Raw genomic sequence first — 25,953 nt, forward strand, 5'->3', positions numbered from 1 at the left:
TTTTGGTCATCGAAAGGACTGGAGTGGGCCATAGGGTACAAAGCGGCATGTAGCATCGTTATTGATGTAGTTGAAATTAATAAATCAACATATATGACATCACATGACTAAAATAAACTTCAAGTGACACGGGAAAAAAATTATGTAGGGCTATTTCTGATACCAGTATAATGAAAAGGGAAACCAGTCACTTTGTTTGTCCTCTTATTGTGACAGCAGAGAACAGTATCATGTTACTTCCACATTAGCATTGATAGGGATTTTTTAGAAAATTAAATTTTATTTCAAAAGTGTACTGGTGTGAAGATAATGAAATGAAGTTTATTTCCAAATGAACAAATGACCTATACTTAATTTATTAAACAAATTTAAAGTGGTGACGTTGTAGAAATGCGGGTAGTATTACTGCGCAGGCGGAAAGCAAAGCTTACCTCAATTTATATTACACCGAGGATGCTAAAACGAACCATCGCTTTAATTAGCTGTATAGTAATAAAGAGTGTCTCCCTACTATTCCGAAATGGTCGTCATTTTTTATGTATCACGATATCATAGAATAAAACTGTTGCCAAACACGAGATCGTGACAATGTAGTTCTTTATGTACTGGGGGGGATTATATTCAGAGTAGCAAGTTTATTGTAAGGTCACAGAAAGACGATATCTTGTTATTTTGAATGCGTGTACAATGTAGTACTGTAAACCTGGACATTTTCGCTAAAGACTTATTTGCACTAATTTCGCTACAAAACAGCAACATTTATGCAAAAATAGATAGTGAAAATGCCTTCTTGTATAAAGATAACGATGTGCTAGTCTGGTAATTAGTAAAAATTAGAACTAGCTGAAGACAGCAAAATTGCAAAATTTTCTAATAGCGAAAATATCTAGGTTTTCAGTATTTTGGTCCAGTATTGGTATGAAATATATTACGCCATGCTCAAGCCAAGTTGATTTGAATAAAACATATGGAATGTATACTCTGGTCGTTCTACGTCATGACAATGCATGTCTACGTCACTGGTTCTGCTGTGTTGCCAAAACGTTCAAAATTGCCTTTACTTTCCCCGATTATTCTTTGATATTACCATTCTCGTAAACCAGAGCTGTTCTTTCTTCCGCAACACTGCAAATTAAAGTAAATAAAATAATCTTTTGGCGGTGCGATGTTATGCTCTAACATTTTTCTTCATTCAGCCGGAAAAATATTCGTCTAGCGACTCGTAGTGAGAAAGGCCCCTTAGGTCACTCGCATTTTCCTTAGCTGAATAATGAGCAATATTGAGGAATAACATCATATATATATATATATATGATGAGTGAGGACTACGCACCTCACGAAACAGTTCTGTAGGGTCTATAGCATATAATTTGGTTCAAATTTTCAAAACCTATATATATATATATATATATATATATATATATATATATATATATATATATATACCATCTACCATCTGTATACATACATTGCATAGTGTACATTAGTCTATCAACAGTCATCGACTTTTTTTGTAATTTATCTTTAATACTATTGTTGCCACTGAAATTAATAGAATTACACATGGTGTGTGCAGGACATTCCATGAAGTCAAGACCAGGGCTTTGGTCAAGACGACTGTTTTAACCAGCCGTACTTTCATTTCTATGAATTATTCACGTCGGATTATATTTTATGTGTTGGAATCCCAGGCTCAGTGAGTAGCACGCATTCTTTATCATGTGTATAGATGTGCATTGTACCAGGGACATAAAACGTTTATCCGTCCCTGATTGTACATCCTGATTATTATATCGCATGTTGTGGGCTATATATGTGTACAGAATTAGTAAGAAATAACTAAATATTTCACAAGGATTTTAATTTTAGAAATACAATATATGATCAGCGTCTGAATACAGACTAAATGTACATAAGAATTAAACACATATTTTTTTTTTACAGTATGTACCAAATTAAAGGGTTATGTCATAGCTCTGTGTGTGTGTGTGTGTGTGTGTGTGTAAGGATGTGGGTAGGTAGGTATGTAAATCTATCTATGGACGTGTCTCAAAATTAAATTCTAGTGAAATTTGCTGTATCTCATAGAAATGGCAAGAACTAGTAAATATAGTCATTTGTTAAAATATTTCCCTTTCTGTAATGAGGTTAAATTTTCAATGCACGCTTCCAAAGCACATAATTTGGAACACAAATTGATAATGACATACCTATATTTGTTGATGTTGCATTAAGCTTAATGGGTCATTTGCATAATTGATGACTTTTGATAACAGGCAATATCTTAATATTGAAAGAGTCAAATTGCACATAATTTAGTAAATATTTTGATGATAACAAAGCACGTCCTATAGAGCTTGTTGATGTACTTTAATCAGTCATATGAATAAGAGAATGTGCTGTCCTGGTTCCTTCACACTTCATTGCAATTGAAAGTTTATAAATGTAAAATAACGCTCAGCAAAGTACCAATGAAAAAGCCTTCTTTTTTTACCTTACAGGAAACATTCAGTGTACACCTTGTCGTATATATATGTGCACTAGTATGTGTATCATCACAAGTATGTGGTGGTATAACCTGACAGACCTACTTTACCTAAAAAGACAATTTACAAGTGATTTATTCTGGGCAATGAATCAAGTTTATTGAGAAAACTATGGGCATAAGGCAAATGTAATTTGACAGGGTGCACTTCGACAAAAAAATACCTTAAATCATTATTTGCCACATTGATACTTAACACAAAATTATGCTTACCATATATATGACATCCAATGCATTTGTCAATGTCATTCACACACTATCAACATAAACTGGCTACATAGAATGGATCATTGTTTAGATCCACAGATCTCAAATACTGACTGCCAAGTGTTATACAAATGCACATTAAGAGCATCAAGTACTTGTAATGGGCATATCAGATTATGCATTCATTCAAATAAACTTCCATAAGTGCATTAACAATATTTAAAAAAAGTCTAGGTAACATATAAATACATATGTGGCATCAAGAACACAAACTTCACTCATCCATATCCACGTTAAACAGTGCCTTACTTCATTTTTGTGTTCTTTAAAAATCTAAACAAATGGATCTAAACTGTTTCAATATGTCACATACACTAGGGTACTACTCACAATTAAATACATCAAATTTTCAATGTGCTTTGCACATGAACAAATGACCAGAAAACGATCACTAAAAGATATTCAAAAGCTATTACAAACAGTTTCCTGTTGCAGACATGACCACTATACAGTTGTAGACAGAAAAGATGTTTTGGCGACAGGCTTTCTTTTCCTTTAAAGCTGCTGCCAGTTCTCAAATTAATCTTCTATACGAGATAGCAGTCTTTCCAAGGTTAATATGCACAAACAGCTGCTCCAGATTAGGCTTGATTGGTGGCTATCGTTGACATGGCAACCACAGTACCTGTTTATCCATGTAGTACTTGCCATTTCAAGTCATGTTTTCAGTAACTAGAGGAACAACTTTCCATGCCATTCTTTGGAACATAAAATGGAACAAGGAGTTTTATCCACAGGCACAGAACACTAATTGGTATATATTCTTCAGCTGTTAGAAGGTATGTGTTACAGCTACAGTGTTGTTAATAACTCTCTGATGTTATCTTGGAACAGTGTATTGGAAAACATTACTTCTAGGCTTGTATGAGGGGCTACAGGAAACAGCAAAACATCAGTCAATTAGTTGCAATACAGAAAATCAAATTTGATAATTAAAGGTATGTACAATATAAGGTTAACATGTACAATATAGGTCAACACGATCCACAACATTAACATACAATGTATCTTGGACTTCCAAATTGAAATTAGAGTTCAGAAATTCTGCATTCTTTAAAAATACATTCTATTCTCCTGCTACTAATAAATCATCATTTCAATGAGAATTTCTTACCTTTTTATCTACATGTATACTTGAACCATTAGCTCTGGTTTTGACAGGCCTGCCTTTGATTACAGCATAGCAGAATGCAGTTATAACCATAACAAAAAGGAAATAACTGGTGTGCATTAGGTGTAAATTGATCAATGATCTATCAACCTGTGGAAAGTGAAGAAAACAATCTATGAGAAAAAAAGCAATGTTGACACATTGGTGCAAAAACATTGAATCTTACATATCTTGCCTTGATATAATCACAATGCTATTTTAAAATCTTTAACTAACATTAGAGATTATTACAAACAATTAGTTAATAAGTATTCTTGAAAAACACTGGAATGAAGCATTGAAATATGCATGTTTTTTTTTTAAATCACACTGCCTGTGTTTTTATCTCTTTATTGACATAGAACTGCCTTGTTCTCTATTTACAAGGTTGTGTAGACAAGGTGTATTAATACTTTGAGCTTCCATAACAATTATCTAATTAGCATATTGTCATAGATTAGAGTAATCTCTTGTCTACATGTTGGCCATCAAAATGCAGTAATTTCATTTGAGTTTGCATACTTATCATCTAATTTGCATACAAATTAGGCTACATATCAATAATGGCAACTCAGAATTCATCTAAATTAGTGGATATGTTGATGATTGATATTCTGATAATATGATTTATAGATATGATGGGTGTGGTTTTCATAGTAATGACTAATTTGCATAATTGCAGATATTTGGGAGACATATTGATAACTAATAAGTGATTCCGTGGCATGACTGCTACTTCAATATTTTTATATGCTGACCCCTACTTAAAATGGGGATGGATTTGAGTTTTCTTGAACAAACAACAGCAAAAGCTTCAGGATTTTCTGGTGTGCACACTATGTTAAAGTAGTCATATTATTTATATGTGTTTTTAAAGTTGACTTTTTTCTTGTTTTCTTATAAATTTCATCTATCTATCTATCTACAACATAATTAATAATTATAACTGGACAAAATAACTGAACCATAAAATATCAAAGGAGATATCTACAACTTACTGGTGACAACATTGGTGTTAGACTGGGATTGTCTGGATGATAAGCTGAAGCTATAGCTCCATATTTACACCAATAGTGATCATATGATGATAGTGTTGATTTAGGTGACAACCAGGACACGTAGTACTCCCTTGGACTATCAGTAACATTGCAGCTTGCTGGTCTCCTGTAGGCAAAGCATGGGATTATTAGTCTGTTTCATGTTAGTGTTCACTAGCTCTGTTTGATAATCATACATAAACCTGGTTACCATTAAGAAACTGCACATTCTACTCTTATGAGCAAAATTGCAATTTCTTGCTACATTTTGTTTGAATTAAATAAATCATTTAAATGTACAGCTATATAACAGCAAATGACAAGTATCCAAATTACTACACGTGTGACACTTTTAAGACAGCATGTCATTGGGCACAGCAAACAAACCACTTGACAATCATGGTATAGCTATATGACAGCTAATGACAAGTATCCAAATAACTACACGTGTAACACTTTTAAGACAGCATGTCATTGGGCACAGCAAACAAACCATGTGACAATCATGGTATACGATTTATAAAATTCACACTTATGTTTTTAAGCATTGATAACCAATATTGTCAGAAGTAAACAAATCTATATGCATGCAACACTTCTGCAGGAGTTTGTGACTTATTTAACAGTCAACAAAAAACTTGACAATTGTGGTATGCAATTTTAGATTCACACTGAGTCTGTACACCTATTTTTACCATGAGGTGATATGACAAGTATGCTAGTCTCTATTTCATGTCACATGTCAAAGACAGAGTGTGATTTGTCACAGTTAAGAAAATACTTGTGAAAAGTGTTGTACACCATAAATGCAAGCGTGGTAACAATAAATTATGTTCTACATTACATCACATGTCAGTACACTCAAACATACAATGGACATTAAACTGATTTATTTCTTTGCCTAAGAATAATTCAACTTTGTTATAAATATGAAACTTTACCAAGCCATCATGGGCAATTTGAATTTGCAACTACACACTAAAATAAAAACAAATATTTCTCAGGTGTCTATAACAATGTATGTGTAGCATATTTAATCATGTCAACCAAGAAACTGCTTGATCATTATTTCTATGACGAACACCTATATCGTAACATTCTATGGGTAAAATTCTACGACACACCTATATGGTAAAATTCTATGACACACCTATATCATATGGTAAAATTCTATGACACACCTAAATCATATGGTAAAATTCTATGACGCACCTATATCATATGGTAAAATTCTATGACACACCTATATTATATGGTAAAATTCTAAGACACACCTAAATCATATGGTAAAATTCTATGACACACCTATATCATATGGTAAAATTCTATGCCACACCTATATCATATGGTAAAATTCTATGACGTACCAATATCATATGGTAAAATTCTATGACACACCTATATCATATGGTAAAATTCTATGCCACACCTATATCATATGGTAAAATTCTATGACACACCTATATCATATGGTAAAATTCCATGACACACCTATATCATATGGTAAAATTCTATGATGCACCTATATCATACGGTAAAATTCTATGACGTACCAATATCATATGGTAAAATTCTATGACGAACCAATATCATATGGTAAAATTCTATGACACACCAATATCATATGGTAAAATCCTATGACACACCTATATTATATGGTAAAATTCTATGCCACACCTATATTATATGGTAAAATTCTATGACACACCTATATCATATGGTAACATTCTATGACACACCTATATCATATGGTAAAAGTCAATGACGCACCTATATCATATGGTAAAATTCTATGATGCACCTATATCATATGGTAAAATTCTATGATGCACCTATATCATATGGTAAAATTCAATGACGCACCTATATCATATGGTAAAATTCTATGATGCACCTATATCATATGGTAAAATTCTATGATGCACCTATATCATATGGTAAAATTCTATGATGCACCTATATCATATGGTAAAATTCTATGACACACCTATATCATATGGTAAAATTCTATGACACACCTATATCATATGGTAAAACTCTATGACGCACATATATCATACGGTAAAATTCTATGACGCACCTATATCATATGGTAAAATTCTATGACGCACCTATATCATACGGTAAAACTCTATGACGCACATATATCATACGGTAAAACTCTATGACGCACCTATATGGTAAAACTCTATGACGCACCTATATCATATGGTAAAACTCTATGACGCACCTATATGGTAAAATTCTATGACACACCTATATCATATGGTAAAAATTCTATAACACACCTATATGGTAAAATTCTATGACGCACCTATATCATATGGTAAAAATTCTATAACACACCTATATGGTAAAATTCTATGACATACCTATATCATATAGTAAATTCTATGATGCACCTATATCATATGGTAAAACTCTATGACGCACTTATAATTACATGGTAAAATTCTATTTCAGGTATGGGTGACCCTATTTTTTTCTGTTTCTCATTACCCGACTGTCCCAAATTTTCAGCACCAACATCTTGCCTTTAATATTATGCTGAACAGTGCCCTGCCCTCTCTGACAAGAATAAGCAAATGTCTGGACTGTCAACGTCATCTACAGTCATGACAGCAACGACGACACTTGTTCACAAACAGAGCATGTATTTCATGATGGAAGTTATTCAAGTAGGGGGTCTGAGAACATGCCAATTGTACAGAAGCTGGGAAAAGACTTGTTACCAGGAATCCAATAAAAAGAGAGAGAGAGGAGGAAAAGGGGAGGCAGTGAAACATGAAGAAGATGATTTTATTTATTTTTTACGTTTTTAAAAAATCAACTGACCGATCCATAGTTGCCATGAAAAAATAATGACAAACATAAAAATAAATAGGCTTCCTAACAAGTAACATGAATCAGTTGACGATATAAACATTACATTTCTACTTTTGAAGAATATTGTTATTCTATTTTGATAGTCCAGCCTTAATAGTAGGTAACAAGAACCACAAATTCAGGATTATCATAATGAAATGAATCAGCTGTAACATAGACTCTTTTTGTTCGCATTGATGGCTGCTTACCTTGTAGTTGGGAATACTGTGGGTGACCCAACCATAGTGACACATGTTGTCAGTTCAACATGCTTACACTGGTGTCTCTTATCATGAGAACACCTCTGACTGTTCCAGCCTTCTGGGAGTTCAAAGGTTATATTCACCTGCTCGTAGGCTTCACTTCCTATTATTGGAGTACAAAGGAAAGGGTCATCACTCTTGCGAAATATCACAGCATTGTGATGAATTTGTGTGCCAATGTAACAAACCTAGTACAGTTCCTATTGTTGTTTTTTGTTTGGTGTTGTTTGTTTGTTGTGGTAGGTTTTTTTGGGGGGGAGGGGGGGGGGGGGTTAACAGCATTTACATATATGTTCTCATAAAAATGAAACATGTCACATGTCAAGAACAGTTTATAATTCCCCCAAAACCCATCCAAATTATGTTGCCCTGCCTGTGGGTACAACATTTACTTTTCATTCTACAATATGGATTCACGTAGACTGCCATTGACATCACTGGAACAATAGGATTTCTTGTGAAAACTGTATTTCCAATGTTTTTATGATTTGAAATTCAACTGAATGAATCTAGTATATTAACTTTGTACTCATACTACTGTACACTGCAGTATAATCGACAATGTATATGCACGGTAGATGTGAATAGTGGACTAATATTTATGCAGAAAAATTAAGTCAAGCTGAGCTGAGCTTCTGTGCTTGATAATCATTGAGTAGGTGGGCAAAGTATACATGTTCTCATGATGCTGACTACTGATCTGGTGAGCTGCACATGACTATACTTGTGTGGGTGTATTCACATTTCTCATTATGTGGAGTGTTGACTGAAAGTCAACCAAGGTACTTGAACTCAATTTGATACTTATAACTGTGTACTCAAAATGTTGACTGTCAACTTGATGCAAGGTCATTTGCCATAAGTGTATTGGTGTGATCAGAGCTGGTGTCAATGCTAAAGTAGATGTTGTTCAGCCCTATCAGACTTAGAGCATGGCATGAATGTTGTGTCTTGCAAACTACAATACTGTTAGCAACAGGGTATACCAAATTTTGCTCATCACAAGAAATTGCTATCCTGCAGTGGTATATTAAATTAGCTCAATAGCTATAATACTAATCATATATAAAACATAATAGCATATAATACTAGGGAGATCAAAGATGCAGATTACTTACCTTCCAATCCAAGCTGTGACCCATACACACTGCTCATGAAGTGTGTAATATTATGGGGGAATGCAACAAATTTTGGCATCGGTTTTAATACTAATTTAATCATAAATGAGTAATTTCTGGCAGGTTCATACTCTAGGATGTCTTTATGTAGTGATCTAGATGCTGAACTTGTTGGTGTTGTACCGGTCATGTTCTCCATTGTACTCCAGTGGTCATCTGTTCCATTACGTGATGCACAAAATCTTGCATTTGAAAAATGTTCCAAAAATGAATTCCAGTCCTGAAAAAAAGGTAATAATAACAATGCCAATATAAATTCTTAGGTACTATACATGAAGCACTTTCCAACCTTGAGCTCAATAGAAATAATGGCACAAATCCATAATGGCACAATGGCCCTTTACACTTCCTCCTCCCTAGGCAGCATGCAATTCATTACAGCCTCTACAACCACATACAATAAAAGCAGTCACCTCTAGCATACATGGTTTCCCTTAATACAGCTGAAGTCCACAGCCATTCAGAAACAATTCACAGGCACAAGGCTTGCACCAGCCACTTTTGTATTCATACTTATTAAATAAAATGAGAATGAATGTTCATGTACACTGGGTTCACAGTTACTGATGAAAATTTCTACTCAGAGTCAAACAAATTTTTTGGAAGTGAATCTCAAATTTTCCAGGGCTATTGTCACATCTCAGAAGACACATGTCAAATAAACCTTGGGTTCTGTGGCTTTTTAATACCATTTTTACATCAAGTAATTTGGGGAGTATAACTTTCATTATATGAAAACTAGAAGTGTTCAGAAATTGCAAGGCAGCTTGGCACCTTTGTTACTTTAGAGAACAATGAATGTCTTGTGCCTATAACCAAATTTTATTGTTAGCGTAGTGATGACTGAAACCATGCAAATGCACTTTATATTGGGTAATTACACTCAATGCTTCATAAATTTTGATTTTATGGCTCCTTTTTGACTTGTTGACAATTCTGGCTATAACAGACTCCTCATATTGACACAATAAAAACTATCATGAGACATTACTAGGGAGGTCAAAATTTTACCATGCTTTCAACTCAAAATGTTAAGAAATTTACAAACACATACCTGTGCAATATCTGGATCCTGAATTTGATGAAGTTTTACATAGTATGCTAATGTTACCATAGCAACTGCAAAGGCACCAACACACAAAATAAATACAACCAAAGGAGGGCGAGTTAGTAGAAAACCCTTCAGGTTATCAAATATTTTGCAGCCCATGGTTCTAACATCTACTACTAAAACGGTGTCTGATAAACAGATCTGTATAAGAAAATATGAGGAAAATTATAATTAGTCAGGGCATAATTCTATACATATATACATAAATCATTTGTGGAGGTTTTGAAAGTGAGACTTTAATTTGGCAGACCAACCAGATATATATTAGCATTATGCCGCCATTGGTGGACCAACTTTACAACTGTTCAAAAGACAGAGATCAAGGGGAGAGAGACATACACCCTATATTGAACATGAATCAATTATTATGTGCTGTCCTCACCAGTCCTGCTTGCAGAAAGAGTAAACCAGGACTCAATTCTGACATTGTCCCTTGGAGAAGAGATGGGACATTGTCAGAAATGAGTCTAAACTTTCTCTGTCTGCAAGCAGGATTATGTTCTTGGTGATCCACTCTTGTGAAAGGTGTCTCATTCTGAATTCTAATTCAATTTCTCCTGATTATCTAGCATGTAAATAGAAACCATGTACTTGTTACAGAGTTTTGCAATATTAAAGTCAGGAATTCACCAACATTCTCACGACCTCTACACACATTACACCCACATGTTCATTGTTAATGATGATGATGAAAATATAAACTTATGTAACACCATGGCATGGTGTACGCTATCTGTGTAACATAAATGCTACGCTATCAGAAATACTACTAAAGCTACTGCGTATTGTCACAACATGAAGTGTGATTTTGATAATGACATCATACGAAGAACTCGGTGGCTACACAAATCACACAATAAAAATATTGCTACAAAACGGCGATTATGAGATGTATACGTGTTCATTACTTCCGTTTAGTTTAAAGATGATTACTGTGTAAGTTTCAGTGTACATGAATAAAGTATAAAAAGTCCGTGGTCAATCCTTTTCGTATGAGAAACATATATAAACACAAACGACACGTCACAGGATACAGTCACTCGACCAGAACAGCCCATTTCTTTCAATTTAGCCCCGTACCTACTAAGCTTCCGCTCTCGGTGGAGCAGATAAGACGTAAACTGTTCACAAGCAAAACGGTCTTCTTCCCATGGAAACCATTCCTAGAATATACGAGCAGACAGCTGTATAAACATGTTGTTTTCAGAACAGCAACGCAATTTTACTTCCGAGCAATGGCGGCCATCTTTTTTTGTAAGTCAACCTTCAGTCGACCTTTCACCACTTCTTGACGTGCGCCGTCACAGCGTCAAGTTTTAAGATCCGTTTGTTTTTATGCTACGCTCAACCTGTGAATGGAACTGCGAAGCACATTTGGGTTCACAGTTCCCACAATATTGGTATATATTTTGTTTATCTGATTTTAAATGTAATATTAAAGTGAGTATTCAGTTTTTACGACCGGGATTGTCCAGATATGTTTTGTTTTAGTCCTGCTTGCACACAATGCCCGGGTCTTAGATTACTGACATGAGACAGGACGACTTTTAAAGTAATACTCAATATGCAAGCAGGACCAGTTGTGTTTGTGTTGTACTGAAATAGACTGCACTTTTCGAGAGAGAAAAACAAACCAACCCGCCTCAATCAAATGAAAATGCTACAATAACCAACCTCCAATCACCCCCCCCCCCCCCCCCCGATCCATTGGACGCTGAGATATTTCCTTCTCCAAAGATATCTGTACATACGTAACAACTTTCTTGATGTTCAGAATTTTGGTAAGTTTAACTAAGTCGTTCTATTCTAATTTGGATTGCGATGAACTGTGCATTGCAACTTAAGAAATAACACCAACACACCAAACTTAAGTTCGGATAGAATATACTAAACAATTCTTTATAAACGAGTTTAATTTACTTGGGTTTTGGAGTAATAGTTGTTGTTGTTGTTGTTGTTGTTTCAAATTGTGGTGTGTTTTGGTGAGCTTGTTAGAAAGTCTGTGTTTTGGCATGGTTGTATAAGAACAATTGAAGCCAGTAATTGTTGCATTTAAATGATTTTGCACGGGTTGCTTGACTCTTGTGGGAAATTTCATTAAAACCCCCTCTCTCAGTGAACAAGCGGGTGTTGCTCGTGTTACTTTGGGCAACTTATACATGAATATTAAGTAAAGTAATGTAACTACACACAATAGCATTACTACGGAACTGTAATTGCAAGAGAAGTTTGATAATAACACAATTTAATCTTCATTATGAATTATTACATCACAGAGTGCTAGACACTTGGATCACACAGCGTGCTAGACACTTGGATCACATCAAATGTCTTGCTAGAATTTACTTTGACATCTGGCCTTGTAAGTTACAATCAAAATGAATGTCATAAAGATAAGGTTCAGCTGGGCTCATTTCTTCTTTTGGTACACTTGTATTCATTACTGACACTGTTAAAGTGAATGTGATGTTACCAAAATAAGTTTACCCATAAACCCTTGCAGGATATTAGCAACATGCAAGTATAACTTTTACCATAGGTAGTATTTACTAATGAAATCTGCTAAAAAAAATGACCATGCAGTAAAACTTTGAACTCATCATGGACACTCTATTTAATTTAGCTTGTTTTAGCTGTTTAGGCAGTGTCATTCTCGCAAACCAGAGCTGTTATTTCTTCTAAAAAATGGCTGTGGTTTACCACGATAAAGCAGTGCCTGTTTATAGAACGTATATAGAAGCAGACAGACAGTCATCTCACTATTCTTCATCACATTTTATTACAATAACCAAATCAATAATATAGAAGGTACACAAAATTTTCAAAAGCTTATTATTTTGAGGACTGAGAACTATGGTTCACTATCCAAGTCTACTTTTGTGGACTCATCATGATCTATGTCGGGAAAGTAGTCGACGGGTTCTTCCAGAGTTCTTGGCTCACTTAGTAACAGACCTTCCTCTTTCAAAGCGGATTCAAATTTTTTAATCTGAAATGAGAATAATATTTAACAGTTATTGGAACAAATCTTATGCCAAATTATCTTCATCTGTATTAGCTACATGATAATCCATTCCATCACATATACGAATGAGAGTCTATCCAAACTTCCTTTATCAAAACATTTTGTCCTCAGTTGACACAATTTACCTTATACTGGAGTGAATTTGACCCGGAACATTTTGTCACATTGGGTTCAATGGTTGGCACCCATTTAGGCCAGTAATTCACTAGTCTAGTTCCTGATGACTGTGTTCCAATTTGCACTATGTGTGAAGATAACAGTATAAATTGGAACATGGTCATCAGGAACTAGACTAATAATTCACTTAATACCTTTAGCAACCCAATGCTTCTCTCAAGCTTTTAAAAACCTCATGTTACCCTAGGGTAAAAATCAAACTAAGTTACCAATGTAGGAAGATGACATCAAGTTCCATCTATGTCAACACCCTAAACTGTACAATTCTATATGTAACTGCACTAGCTAAAACTGGAACATTTTTTGAAACTGGATACAATAACTTGCTCATAATATCATACAACCTGAATACTATTGAATCATGTGTGATTACATATGTGTAGTAAAACTGGAAAGATTTACATCTTTCCTCCCTCTACATACAGAGCACATAGTTTTTAATGTGTGGTCGCTATAGTTACCTTGTCAGTCTTATCAATCAACTCTGGCACCTCCCACTTGACACAGCTAATACCAGCTTCTAAACATCTTTGTGCAATCACCCTGCCAACATTGTAACATGCTGCCACATCACTGCAGGAGTAAAGTTGTTTCTTGATGGACCATTCTTTACTTGATGCTGATATCACATGATGACCATTAATGTGCTCCACATACGCTGTTATATGTCTCAAACTTTGCTCTAAAAACAACCTACAGAATTACAAAAAAAAACATTAAAAAGCATTTTTTTTCTGAGTGAATGAAATTGAAATCTGTACATTAGGGAATGAGAATTTTGTTTTCATATATTTGACTCCAGTCAAAACCACACTTCATTCCAATTTTACCTCATGCTACTTATCAGCTTGTCCTAATTTTAACTCATCCTACTATCAACTCATCCAAATGTCACCTTATTTGTCACACTATATTAACCTATTTCAATCACGACTTGTCATATCATGACAAACTTTCTTTATTAAACATTACAGTCTTGCGTTCACAAGTTAGCAGTTAACAGATTTTTAAAGCATCATCCTGTTTGGTTTGTCACAAGCAAGTGTGCATTCTGAGTCCAAGGGCTATGGTCTACTGATACTTACACACAACCCCCCACGCACGCACGCACGCATGCACGCACACACACACACACACACACACACACACACACACACACACACACACACACATACATACACACACACATACATACATACATACATACATACATACATACATACATACATACATACATACATACATACATACATACATACATACATACATACATACATATATACATACACTATTTTCCCATTGAGACCAACAGTTTGCCAAGCTAGTTGTCATAAGATCATATTAAGAGTAAATAGTAACAAATTCACAAGTATCATTATAGTTGGGTTCAATCCTTTGGAGAAGTGGTTTCAGTATGGGACTTGTTGAAATTGAAGTGAGTTACTAATATGGGATGAGTTGAGATTAGGATCAGACATTGTGTGACTATACAGTACATGTATACTCTGTAACTCGTTATACTCTGTTCCTGTAACTTACTTGTATAGACTTACTGACTGAACTTTGGAGGTTAACATCACAAGTTCTCCCATAGCTTACCAGTCATAACGTCCCCGGGTCAAAACGTCCCCGGGTCAAAACGTCCCCGGGTCAAAACGTCCTCAGGTATGACCAAAATTTAACCAAGAGACTTGACTGTGTAACAGTTTCCGTTCCTTCCCTAAAACACGGTCAAGTATCGATGCCCATATTGAACCATTTTCTGTTCGTGATTTACCGTGAAAGATACAATTTAGTTTTCACCGACTTGCCAGTGCATACTACTTTCGTTCATCACGATTAATGATGTGCTAAATACATTGATCAATCGCAACATTCAAGTATTTGAAGCGTCGCCACGCGTGACTTCAAACCTTACCGCCCTCTTCATTTGTGTCGCTAATTAGCACTTGTGTTAGCCGATCCATGGGAGCCGCATAAACGTATTTTGGGCACCTGAGGTGGGTACGCAGTCACATTACTGTATTGTGATGTAAGAAATAGTAAGAAATAAGGATATAATGTAACACACACACACACACACACACACACACTCACACACAAATAGTTTGGGTCGAGGAAAATGGAAAGACGGGGACGTTTTGACCTGGGGACGTTTTGACCCGGGGACGTTTTGACTTATGGAAACCGGGGACGTTTTGACTGGATACCCTCCCATAGGCCAAGATCTCCCCATTATATAGTATCATAAGTTGCTTCATATATTAGCAAGGAGATGGCATCAAATCTAATTGATGCCCCCCCCCCCCCCACTATGTCACAATAGGATATGAAAGCAATCTCTGATGTGACATTGCGATGGGAGTGACCTCTTGCAACAGCTTTTTAACCTTTATGTTTAAGGTGTTACCATAGCAATTGTGTAAGCCCCTGTGACAAAAACGATGACATAACACTGTGATGTGGTTAGCAGATGACCATGGGAGTGTAGATGACTTACTTATGCCAATAGTTACGTCTAGGATGAGTAAGAATCCAACCAGCGTCTTTGTAAGCTACTGCCATCCTTTCTAAATTTCGAGGGTTTCTGTTAATAAAGTCTGTTGTAACTCTGTCATTTTCAGATCTCTGTACTTCACCTTCGTTGCTTTCCTGTTGTGCAGCTTCAGTCGAGTAACGCACACACTTGATGCAGGTGTCAGTAACACTTTCTTTTGGTAACATTGTCTGTGGGCATTTTGTCATACCCGCATAACTTGATCTCATGAGCATCATTCTCGTGTCCATTAGTACAAATCGCGAGCGTTGTGTCACGGATATCATTGTCCTAATATGGTTAAGAACCACTTTGCACAACTCTCATATATTACAGATGTCAAAATACTGATGGTTTCCAAGAGAACTGGTACGAAAAAGTAGGAGAGTCCCTGTCCCTTGATTCACAATCCTAAAGCATGGCTGGTAAAGCGCTGTGACCTTTGACCTATGGACATAAATGCATTTTCACAAATATCACAGTATCATCGATTGCATCGCATCAACGTCATTCAGAGATAAAAGACTTGAAATATCTCATCAACCTACAACTTTGAATTTATTATGATCACCTGGCGCGAGAAATGAAAAATAACCTTTTTTTCAAGAAGTTAAAGGGCTTAGTTATTATTTGATTGTTTGTGACTTTCTCAACTCCAACCAACACACGTGAAACTCTGAAGACGGAGAGAGAAACACACGATCGAGACAAAATGAGGTATTTTCGTTCACAGCAGTAGATTTCTATGTTCTATATGATGACAACAGCTTGAGTCTAGTGATACGTGTAGCTGAGACATAGCTTGGATCAGTATTTCAGTTCAAACTGGGTGTTTATGTACGATCACACGCACTTCCATGTACATATGATGTAATATACAGGGCACTTTAAACTGATAGAAGTTTATACAACTGTAGTACATACCCGGTAGTTGATTACTCAACTAGTAGATGTACAGTCTTCAGCTAAGCGAGGTGAACAAGTACTATGAATATTAAAATGAACAGTGACAAAGATATGTTATCTAAATGTGTAATCTCAATTTACATTTTATTGTAGAAAAAAACCCAAATGGAAATACAGTATCATTATCACTATCAGTATCAGATTTACTAAATTCTTACTTGTTATCTATGGTTGTATTTAGTAGTGAAAGTGATGACACACGGCGTTTGTTGACTCAGTTTGTCAGTGAGGATGGTGAAGTAGCCGGCGCTCCATTTGATCTCCCAATTAATATCACCAAGGAGAAATTACAGTTAGTCTGCAATGCAATATTACAAAAAGTGAGTTTTGTTTCATGTTTATTTTCATTTTTTTGGCTATTTGTAATTTAATGTGAAATGACAGGTATTGATTTGTATATTTGCTGATTAGCTCAAACAATATTACAGTACTATGAATATACATTGTATATAGTATGTATATATATATATATATATATATATATATATATATATATATATATATATATATATATATATATATATATATATATATATATATATATATATATATATATTGGCTGTGTTAGTAAAATAAGTGTAATCAAATCTTCTGCCTGCTATCATTTCTATCAATCCCTTTCAATACAATAGGAGGAAACTATTCCATACTCATTTTTCACCAATGACACTGAAATCACAGGAACTTTGGAAGATGTGTTGGCAAAAGAAGAACAGGAAACAGAAAAAGTGTTGGAAATAATTTATCAACCTCAAGCTGTGTTTAAAGTGCAAGCAGTCACTAGGTGTACAAGTAGTATAGAGGGCCATGCAGAAGCTGTTATATCTGTCGCATTCAGTCCAACAGGAAGGTATGTGATTGGACCTTTGACCTGCCTAGTATGGGGGGGGGGGGGGGAGTTTAAGAAGCAATCATTTTGTTATGGTTTTGTCTCGACCATAGGTACTTGTTATGACAATTATGATATTGTTGTCAGTTCAAAATATGTAAGTCAAATGACATAATCTGTTTAGTTTTTTTTCGGTCTGATTGTTCAGTCACATAAATGTTTTTTTATATTGTAGTTTTTGGATGATATTACTACTAAGACAGTAGGTATTGTTTGCAAGATTCCAAAGTGAACATTGTGTTTGAGATCTCAGAAAATGACAACAACAGACTGAAACTAACTAAATAACACTGGTCAACTACTAACATGGTCAAATTTGATGCCAGAAATTTTATTAAACGAGATTTTATACAATTTTATGAATGATGAACAAATGTTTCCTGATATATTATCCTTGTAATATACACTAGTATGCCATGTCATCTTGTTCAACAGCATTTGCATTTGATCTGTCTAGGTATCTAGCAAGTGGATCTGGTGACACTACAGTTCGTTTTTGGGATATTTACACTGAAACACCACAGTTTACATGTAAAGGTAACAACTTGAACTCAGCTTGTCTTTAATGATTATTTATTTCAAATTTGAGACAATTGTCTATGGCCTTTTATGCTGTTTAGGCATATGGATTGCACCAAGGAAATCTTGCATATTTGTGTATATGTCACTATAGTAGTAAATGAGCATTATAGACACACCTCCATTTGAATTCATTACTCACCACGGACAGCAGGATCACTTATTAAGTGAAAGGAGAATTATCACTGTTTGTGACTTAAACAACTTTGTGAAAATGGAATAAATGCCATCAATAACTGATAATTTATTTTATTTTATCATCAGGTCACAAACATTGGGTTTTAAGTATAGCCTGGTCACCTGATGGTAAAAAATTAGCTTCAGGTTGTAAGAATAGTCAGGTAAGTAACGAACTATATTGACCTGACTGTGACTTTGAATGTATACGTAGTGTAGTGATGTAAGTTGAACATGTGATGAGTTCTACTCTTTTTCCTTTCATCGTTACTCTCTCTATTACAGACTGTCTAGTTTATTCATTAGTTTAATCAATTTTCTGATAGTTTTAAAGCTGCAGTAAGTTGTAGTAGCCTATCCCTTTCATGAAATATCAACGACAAATTCAATCAATAGTTAGTCTGAGGTTCATTGCTTTGTAAATACGATCAGTAAGTTCTCCAGTGTTATTTCCCTAGCAAATCAAATCACTGGACATCTCTGTATGAGAGGAATTACTGTAACAACAACAATTTAATTTAAAATAACGTCATTTTTTGGCAAAATGACGAGAATGGTTCTTGAAATATGAATTGTTTAATATATATGACCATGTGTAAGTCTGTATAAGCAGTTTGAATTTCTATAGCCTTCTTGTACTTTTTGAAGTAGTAATGATTTTGATGTGAGAGTTTTAGACTTTGTTAATACATGTAAGAAGTTGATAATGAATTGCATTACTCTGTAAGCCCCCCTAGCTGCTTTCCAAATGATTCACCATATTTGATTTTGTTACAGATATTTCTTTGGGATCCAGAAACTGGTAAACAATTAGGCAGACCTTTGGTTGGACATAGACAGTGGATAACATGGTTGTGTTGGGAACCACTACATCTAAATCCACAATGTAGACACCTTGCTAGTGCTTCTAAAGTAAGTTTTAGATGGAGAGAATATGTAGTTCATGGTTCCAAGAATCAGTGGGATATTGTACTACAATATAGTTTCTTTGGAACGGTAACTTGGACACGAATGTGATGTTTAGATCTGTCTACTACAAACCATAATAACACAAATCATTGTATTGGCCTAAGTTTTGGATGATTGGCTATATTTTTCCTATCATGTGTTTTTTTTCTCATTTTCCATTTAGGATATCTTCCAAACGAGACTGTTTATTTGGTGTTACTATTCAGCAAGTTAAAGAAATTACGCATGGACTTTTGACAGAATTATATGCACCAAAATTTATTGATATATGCACAGTTTCTAATCATCCTAGACTACCTAGCAATGATAAATTTTATTTCACTTCAGAGCTGATGTATTGGTGCATTCTATGCCCTAAAGAAAAAAAACTGAGAAGATATATAATTAGCACTTCTTAGTGTTTTTGAAAAGTTATGAAACCATTACTGTCTCTCTCTTTTACACCTCAAACTTTACAAATGCTTTGTTTTCTGAAATTATACACTTTCTGTTTGCAGGATTCAACGGTCAGGATATGGGACGTAGTACTTGGTAAAACTAAAATGATTCTGTCCGGTCATTTACAAAGTGTAACCTGTGTCAAGTGGGGAGGTGGTGGATTGTTGTACACTGCATCACAAGATAGGACGATTAAAGTGTGGAGGTCTGAAGATGTAAGTATTTGTAATCAAGTTGTACACCAAAGGGTATAATCTGTAAGATACTTCATTTTGGGGCACCATCATGCATTGGACGACCTCAAAGATAGAGCCAATGAGGGTGAAACAATATGACATATCTTACAGTTTACTGAAGATAAGGTTTTCAAAGTATGGAGGTCTGATTAAAAATCAAAACCAAAATGGAAGGTTTTATCACAATGGAAATGATTGTGTGAAAGTGGAGAGTTTCTTAGTTTTACATTTTGTATAAAAATGCCATAACTTTGTAGTAACTACCAGTATAGGCTGTAATGCTGAGTTCCGATAGTATAAGATATATTATTTGTCTTTACTAGTACCATGGGGTTTTGTGCACAAATAATTACAAAATGAGCAAATCTCACATACTTTTAATCAATGCGTTTAAATCTAACAGGTCTGGTACAAATAATCGTATATTCAGTTGCGTTTCAGTGTCCATTGACTGCATTTTTTCTTCAACTAGGGTGTATTATGTCGAACATTACAAGGCCATGGTCATTGGGTAAACACGATGGCATTGAGTACAGATTACTGTATAAGGACTGGGGCATTTAATCCGGTCAAAGCAACTCTAACACATCAACAAAATGTTACAGATGGTAAGTATCAGTTTTATCACCATCTCAGGTAGTCTACCTGCTAGACCCCCTTGGGCTATTCTGGTTACTCTAAAAGTGACCTGAAAGTTGCCACTGAGGGCACTGTACCCAGACAGAGGTACTCAGCACCTTTGAGCTTTATTCAGCAACCCCACAAAGTACAGATCTAAGGTCTTACTACAAGACTACATCTCAGCAAACTATAAAAATAAACTCATTGATTGTATTAGTGTAGTAGATGCCTCGAAAGGTAAAATCTTGAAACTTTCTGGTTGCTTTGTTAAGGAAAGCTTGACCCAATCTCAGTTAAAATCAAGAATATCAAGCGAGACTATACAGATCTATAAAATAGAGGTCAAAATGCTATCAAAACAAAGACACCAAATTTAGAATACAATATGGCCGCTGGATACTGTGTTATAGGGGAAAATAAAAGGTTACTGATTTCTTTAAAAACAAGAGGTCAAACGCAACAATTTCTTGTACAATTTCAAAAGGGCCAGAAACATTGATCAGTCTAAAGTCCCAGTTCAGATTAGGATTAAAATGTAGGTGTGAAAGACAGTTGTCTGTCAGAGTTATAGAATAATTTGGTCCTTGATTAAAGAATGATCCTATGTAACCCTTATGGCTCCACATATAGGATAACACCGATGTGAGGACGGAAATGAGGTCTATTTTATTTGTGGTTCGTAATAAATGTACACCTATATCAACTTGTTGATGTGTCTTAGTTCAAGTGAGTAACAACTGATATATGATGCTAATATTCTGACTTTCAGAGAATGAAGCAGCAAAGTTAGCTGAAGAAAGATATAATGCAGCAAAGGTAATAATTTTTCAATCGTGGAGTTTTAAAACATTCAGTTAGGTAGGCTAAACTGTTAATTATGGAGTTTTAAATCATTGAGTTAGGTAGGCTAAACTGTTCATCACTATCATGCAATATCTTCAATTGCAATTTGGAAAAGAAAATTCTGATTTGCAGAAAATACCGTCAGGATGAAGTTAATGAAAAACAGTAAAATAAGTCTTTGAGATCAAATTCAAATTTGAATGTCAACTCTATTCATGTTTTGGGTTCCATAGCAGGAACACTTGAAAATCAGTCATGTTTATGATTTGGTTCTGTACAACTAAAACATACTATAGTATAGATCAACTTTGAATGTTCAATGTCTATCTTTCATTAGGGTTCTGGACCAGAAAGACTTGTGTCAGGCTCAGATGACTTTACAATGTTTCTATGGCAACCGGCAGAAGACAAGAAACCAATTTGTCGAATGACGGGGCATCAACAGTTAATCAATGAAGTACTGTTCTCACCAGATACAAGATTGATAGCCAGTGCATCATTTGATAAATCAGTGAAATTATGGGATGGAAAAACAGGAAAGTAAGTGACCATGGAATGTTTGATACTTTCACTTATATTTACTCATCGTCTTTAGAAAGTAAATTTTCAAAAAGAAATTGAGTATTATACCTTCTATAAAAAAAATAAAACGCTAGAAGGTTCCGTTGTGATTGCAATATATTTGAGAGAGGTTTAGTCAACTTTATCAAGATTTAAATCAATAAAAAAATAGACCTAGCAACCAGATACATGCACATGAAATTTATCATTAATCTGTGTGTTGCTTTATATATATATCCACAAAGACAAATCTAAGGTAAGGGCACAGAATATGGCACAAGATCAATAATTCAATGTAGGATAAAAAACTAAATTCTTTTAGAGTATGTGGGTGTGTGTGTGTGTGGGGGGGGGGGGGGCTGGGTTGAACCGTTTTAGTTCTCATGCTACAAAAATGGTTTTAATTTTAAATGGAATAATTTTGTATCACATAATACAAATATTTTCAAAATATGTCGTCAAACCAAGAAAGGGACAAATTTTTACTATAGTATAAAATGCATGACACTAAAATACATTACAGTGTTAATGAAAGAGCATTTTCTACAGGTTTTGCATTCAATTCATCTGATGAGTTATTTATGTGTTGTTTTTGTAGATACTTGGCATCTTTGAGAGGTCATGTTAGTTCTGTCTACCAAGTAAGTTCATATAACTCTTTCTTTGTATACTGTCTTTAGATTTTTGTTCCCTGTATGTTATCATTTACTTTGTGTACTTTTTCAGGTTATTTCAACTCTGTACAACACACTTTATGATCTACTAAATCGATAGTCATTTTATTTTCTCTTAAAGTTTACACAATATTTGGCAACCATATTGGATCTACGGCCATATTGGATTCTGAAATGGCTTAATTTTGATAATATTTTGACTTCTGTTTCAAAAATTTGTATGGTGACCACCGATTTTCTTTTTTGATGTTAAAGTTTAAGATTTTTATTTCTGGGGCACATACCACTTCTAAGAGATTCAGAGTTGTTTTTCACGAGAAAATGAAGTTCAATTGTTTGTTTGTATGAAGTACAAATAATCGGCTATTTTGTAGCAATACCTTGTAATCGTTATGAAGTGTATGTATATACTATTCAAATTCATTACAGTCAAATTATTATACATTATCAAAATGCCAGCTGATTAGCCAGCACTCAAAAGGGGTTGGCGTTTCCGTCAAATCTATGTATTGTATGTTCAATGAAATTGATCATTTCTGCATTGCGTGTTTGTGTTTTTAGATTGCATGGTCTGCAGATAGTCGTCTATTGGTTAGTGGAAGTTCTGATAGTACTCTCAAAGTATGGGACATCACAAAACGTAAATTATTAGCGGATTTGCCTGGACATGCTGATGAAGTGTATGCTGTGGACTGGAGTCCTGATGGTCAAAGAGTTGCCAGTGGTGGAAAAGACAAAGTTCTGAAATTGTAAATACTTTATTTTGAATTTGTTGGTAATTAGGAAAGTATGGAGATGTCGTTTAAAAATCTGACTGTAACAAGCTAGGATATAGGTACACTCATAGTCATTGCAAAGAATGTGCCATCGTTGATTAATTTGCTTGAAAATCAAAATGACTCAAATCAGACAAAACTTTGTCATATGAAAGCTGGCTCTTGGTACTTTTGAAATTATTACAGAACTTTAGTTGTTCTTCAAGGAAATATTAATCTCTTATTTCCCCATAGAGTTACCACAATGTTGGTAGCCATTTTGAAGAATAATATTGATACATTTTTAGTTTATTTGTATAATTTTATTCTCTATTTCATACTTTGAACACGGACTTGGTTGGCGTTTTCTTGTTTGGAGTAACAGCAAATGTTTGAAATGTTTGTTTCTAAGGTGTATACTATGATAAAGTAGAAATACTATACCACAGTTGACAGTTACTGTTCAGTGAACTCTGACAATTTCATGACAAAAGATTGCCCCCTCCATCCCAATCCCCCCACCCCTCCCAGTGTTGCAGATGACGACTTTTGATAAATGGTAACAGAATTTACAAGACATCATTTTATATTTTATATTATATTTTATTAGTTTTTTATTATATTTTATTTTATATTATATTATATTTTTTTTTTTTTTTTTTTTATTATATTTAATTTTATATTTTATATATTTTTGTATTTCAGATGGAGGAAGTGAGATGAAACACAGGAACATTGATGACAAATGAAAAGAAACATATCCAAGTCTTAAAATCTAATAATGAAAATAAGATGTACATCAAGGACGGACTGTGAACTATGTAATTCACATCATTCTTCACGTCAGTCGTACTGACTCTGCAATGACTTTGTAATGACTAACAGACAGCAGCACAGGAAAATGTCATACTTGGAAAAAGTGTCATCATATGAACCTGACTAAAAGGACGTTTTGACAACTTGACCACCTAAATTATTACATTATCTTTGATATACATTGTATTATTGTATATCAACAAATATGAATAAAGGATTTTATGTAACATAACAAACTTGATTGTATTCTGTGTAAACCTCTTCTTTTGCCAAGAATCCAGTCTGTGGGAATCTTTGGCTCTTGTCTTTCCACTACACTAACTTGCCATTTTGCTAATGACCTTTTGCTTTTACAAAGCTTTGGTCAGAAAATGGGTGCAAATTCTTCTTGGGTTTTAATTCTTCCCACAGTGAGATAACATAAATAGCGTTAGCATGTGATTAGAACCAACTTGGAGGGTTGAGCTATATGATGTAAACATAATTACCATAATCAACCTTCACTGGGGGGAAACCGTAACGTAACCTTATTTGGTTGAATATATGACCATTATGGTGAAATGAAATGCCAGGCGAAGAGGAAATGCAAGAACCAAAATCCCTGCACAACTGGTTTCTAGTCTAGCCTCATTTAAGACTGAAAAAAGGTTTAGTAGTGTTAGGTTGGTGTATGGGAAATATTGTGTTGGTGTGTGTGTGTGTGTGTGTGTGTACAATATTACAACAACAGACACACTTCAAGCTAAGACATACAAACTACACCTAGTATTGGTTGACATAATCTAACAGTGGATGTTGATGTAGTTACACTCACAGTAAGGTGATGTCTCTAATAACTAGAGAATGCTGGCACATTCAACCACATGGCACTCGGCTCAGTTTTGTTTACAAATACTGACAAACATCAACGGATGTGATATCCACATCTCAAGGTATACAACCATTTATCACTCACTTTTATAATCTCCCATGTACAACAAGAAGAGTTTTAGTTTGTGTCTGTCATAGCTCATTGAAAGTATGTCTGCTGTCCTAAAATCTTGGTCAGAAGTATTATATAAAAGCGTTGAAGACAAAATGATCAAATATTGGGTCAAAGGAGGGGGGGGGGTGTCCTTGTTATAAAAGCCTCAATTTGGGACATTTATAGTCTGAAAGATCCCCCGGGAAAGACCCAGCCATAATGGTTTGCTTACGTATAAACCACTCACTACCCCACAGTGGAGGATAGGAGAGTGCATTAAATAAGTGAAAGGAACACCTGTATCGTTCAGA

The 25,953-nt window shown here is 34.7% G+C and overlaps 3 protein-coding genes across 3 annotated transcripts; 1 reads left to right on the top strand and 2 right to left on the bottom strand.

Moving 5' to 3' along the window:
- Nucleotides 1-1,545: 1,545 nt before the first annotated feature.
- On the bottom strand, nucleotides 1,546-11,663 carry LOC144448983 (transmembrane protein 248-like). The gene is made up of 7 exons (XM_078139376.1): nucleotides 11,497-11,663; nucleotides 10,360-10,557; nucleotides 9,246-9,525; nucleotides 8,074-8,230; nucleotides 4,961-5,126; nucleotides 3,927-4,073; nucleotides 1,546-3,684 (listed from the first exon to the last, which is right to left on the bottom strand). The coding sequence occupies exons 2-7, from the start codon at nucleotides 10,513-10,515 to the stop codon at nucleotides 3,667-3,669; spliced, it is 924 nt and encodes a 307-aa protein (XP_077995502.1). The 5' UTR covers nucleotides 10,516-10,557; nucleotides 11,497-11,663; the 3' UTR covers nucleotides 1,546-3,666.
- A 1,111-nt stretch (nucleotides 11,664-12,774) lies between these two features.
- Nucleotides 12,775-16,571, bottom strand: LOC144449407 (large ribosomal subunit protein uL18m-like). Its single transcript, XM_078139936.1, has 3 exons — nucleotides 16,119-16,571; nucleotides 14,080-14,311; nucleotides 12,775-13,405 (listed from the first exon to the last, which is right to left on the bottom strand). Exons 1-3 carry the CDS (start codon nucleotides 16,439-16,441, stop codon nucleotides 13,268-13,270), a joined length of 693 nt encoding a protein of 230 aa, XP_077996062.1. The 5' UTR covers nucleotides 16,442-16,571; the 3' UTR covers nucleotides 12,775-13,267.
- Nucleotides 16,572-16,809: 238 nt separating this feature from the next.
- Nucleotides 16,810-24,868, top strand: LOC144449119 (notchless protein homolog 1-like). The gene is made up of 13 exons (XM_078139580.1): nucleotides 16,810-16,871; nucleotides 17,302-17,440; nucleotides 17,753-17,970; nucleotides 18,467-18,546; nucleotides 18,853-18,929; nucleotides 19,543-19,677; nucleotides 20,232-20,387; nucleotides 20,881-21,016; nucleotides 21,799-21,845; nucleotides 22,210-22,412; nucleotides 23,032-23,074; nucleotides 23,669-23,856; nucleotides 24,568-24,868. The coding sequence occupies exons 1-13, from the start codon at nucleotides 16,867-16,869 to the stop codon at nucleotides 24,578-24,580; spliced, it is 1,440 nt and encodes a 479-aa protein (XP_077995706.1). The 5' UTR covers nucleotides 16,810-16,866; the 3' UTR covers nucleotides 24,581-24,868.
- Nucleotides 24,869-25,953: the final 1,085 nt, after the last annotated feature.

The sequence above is a fragment of the Glandiceps talaboti genome, chromosome 18, assembly GCF_964340395.1.
Source record: "Glandiceps talaboti chromosome 18, keGlaTala1.1, whole genome shotgun sequence".
NCBI lineage: Eukaryota > Metazoa > Hemichordata > Enteropneusta > Spengelidae > Glandiceps > Glandiceps talaboti.

Coding starts and splice junctions, on each gene's coding strand:
- LOC144449119 (XM_078139580.1), top strand. Junction 18,930..19,542: donor CAGGTTGTAAGAATAGTCAG/GTAAGTAACGAA, acceptor ATTTTGTTACAG/ATATTTCTTTGGGATCCAGA. Junction 21,846..22,209: donor AAAGATATAATGCAGCAAAG/GTAATAATTTTT, acceptor ATCTTTCATTAG/GGTTCTGGACCAGAAAGACT.
- LOC144449407 (XM_078139936.1), bottom strand. CDS start 16,441: ATGATATCCGTGACACAACGCTCGCGATTTGTACTAATGGACACGAGA. Junction 14,312..16,118: donor AGACGTAACTATTGGCATAA/GTAAGTCATCTA, acceptor GTAATTCTGTAG/GTTGTTTTTAGAGCAAAGTT. Junction 13,406..14,079: donor TGATTGATAAGACTGACAAG/GTAACTATAGCG, acceptor TTCTCATTTCAG/ATTAAAAAATTTGAATCCGC.
- LOC144448983 (XM_078139376.1), bottom strand. CDS start 10,515: ATGGGCTGCAAAATATTTGATAACCTGAAGGGTTTTCTACTAACTCGC. Junction 9,526..10,359: donor AGGATCCAGATATTGCACAG/GTATGTGTTTGT, acceptor CCTTTTTTTCAG/GACTGGAATTCATTTTTGGA. Junction 5,127..8,073: donor ACAGTATTCCCAACTACAAG/GTAAGCAGCCAT, acceptor CTTTGCCTACAG/GAGACCAGCAAGCTGCAATG.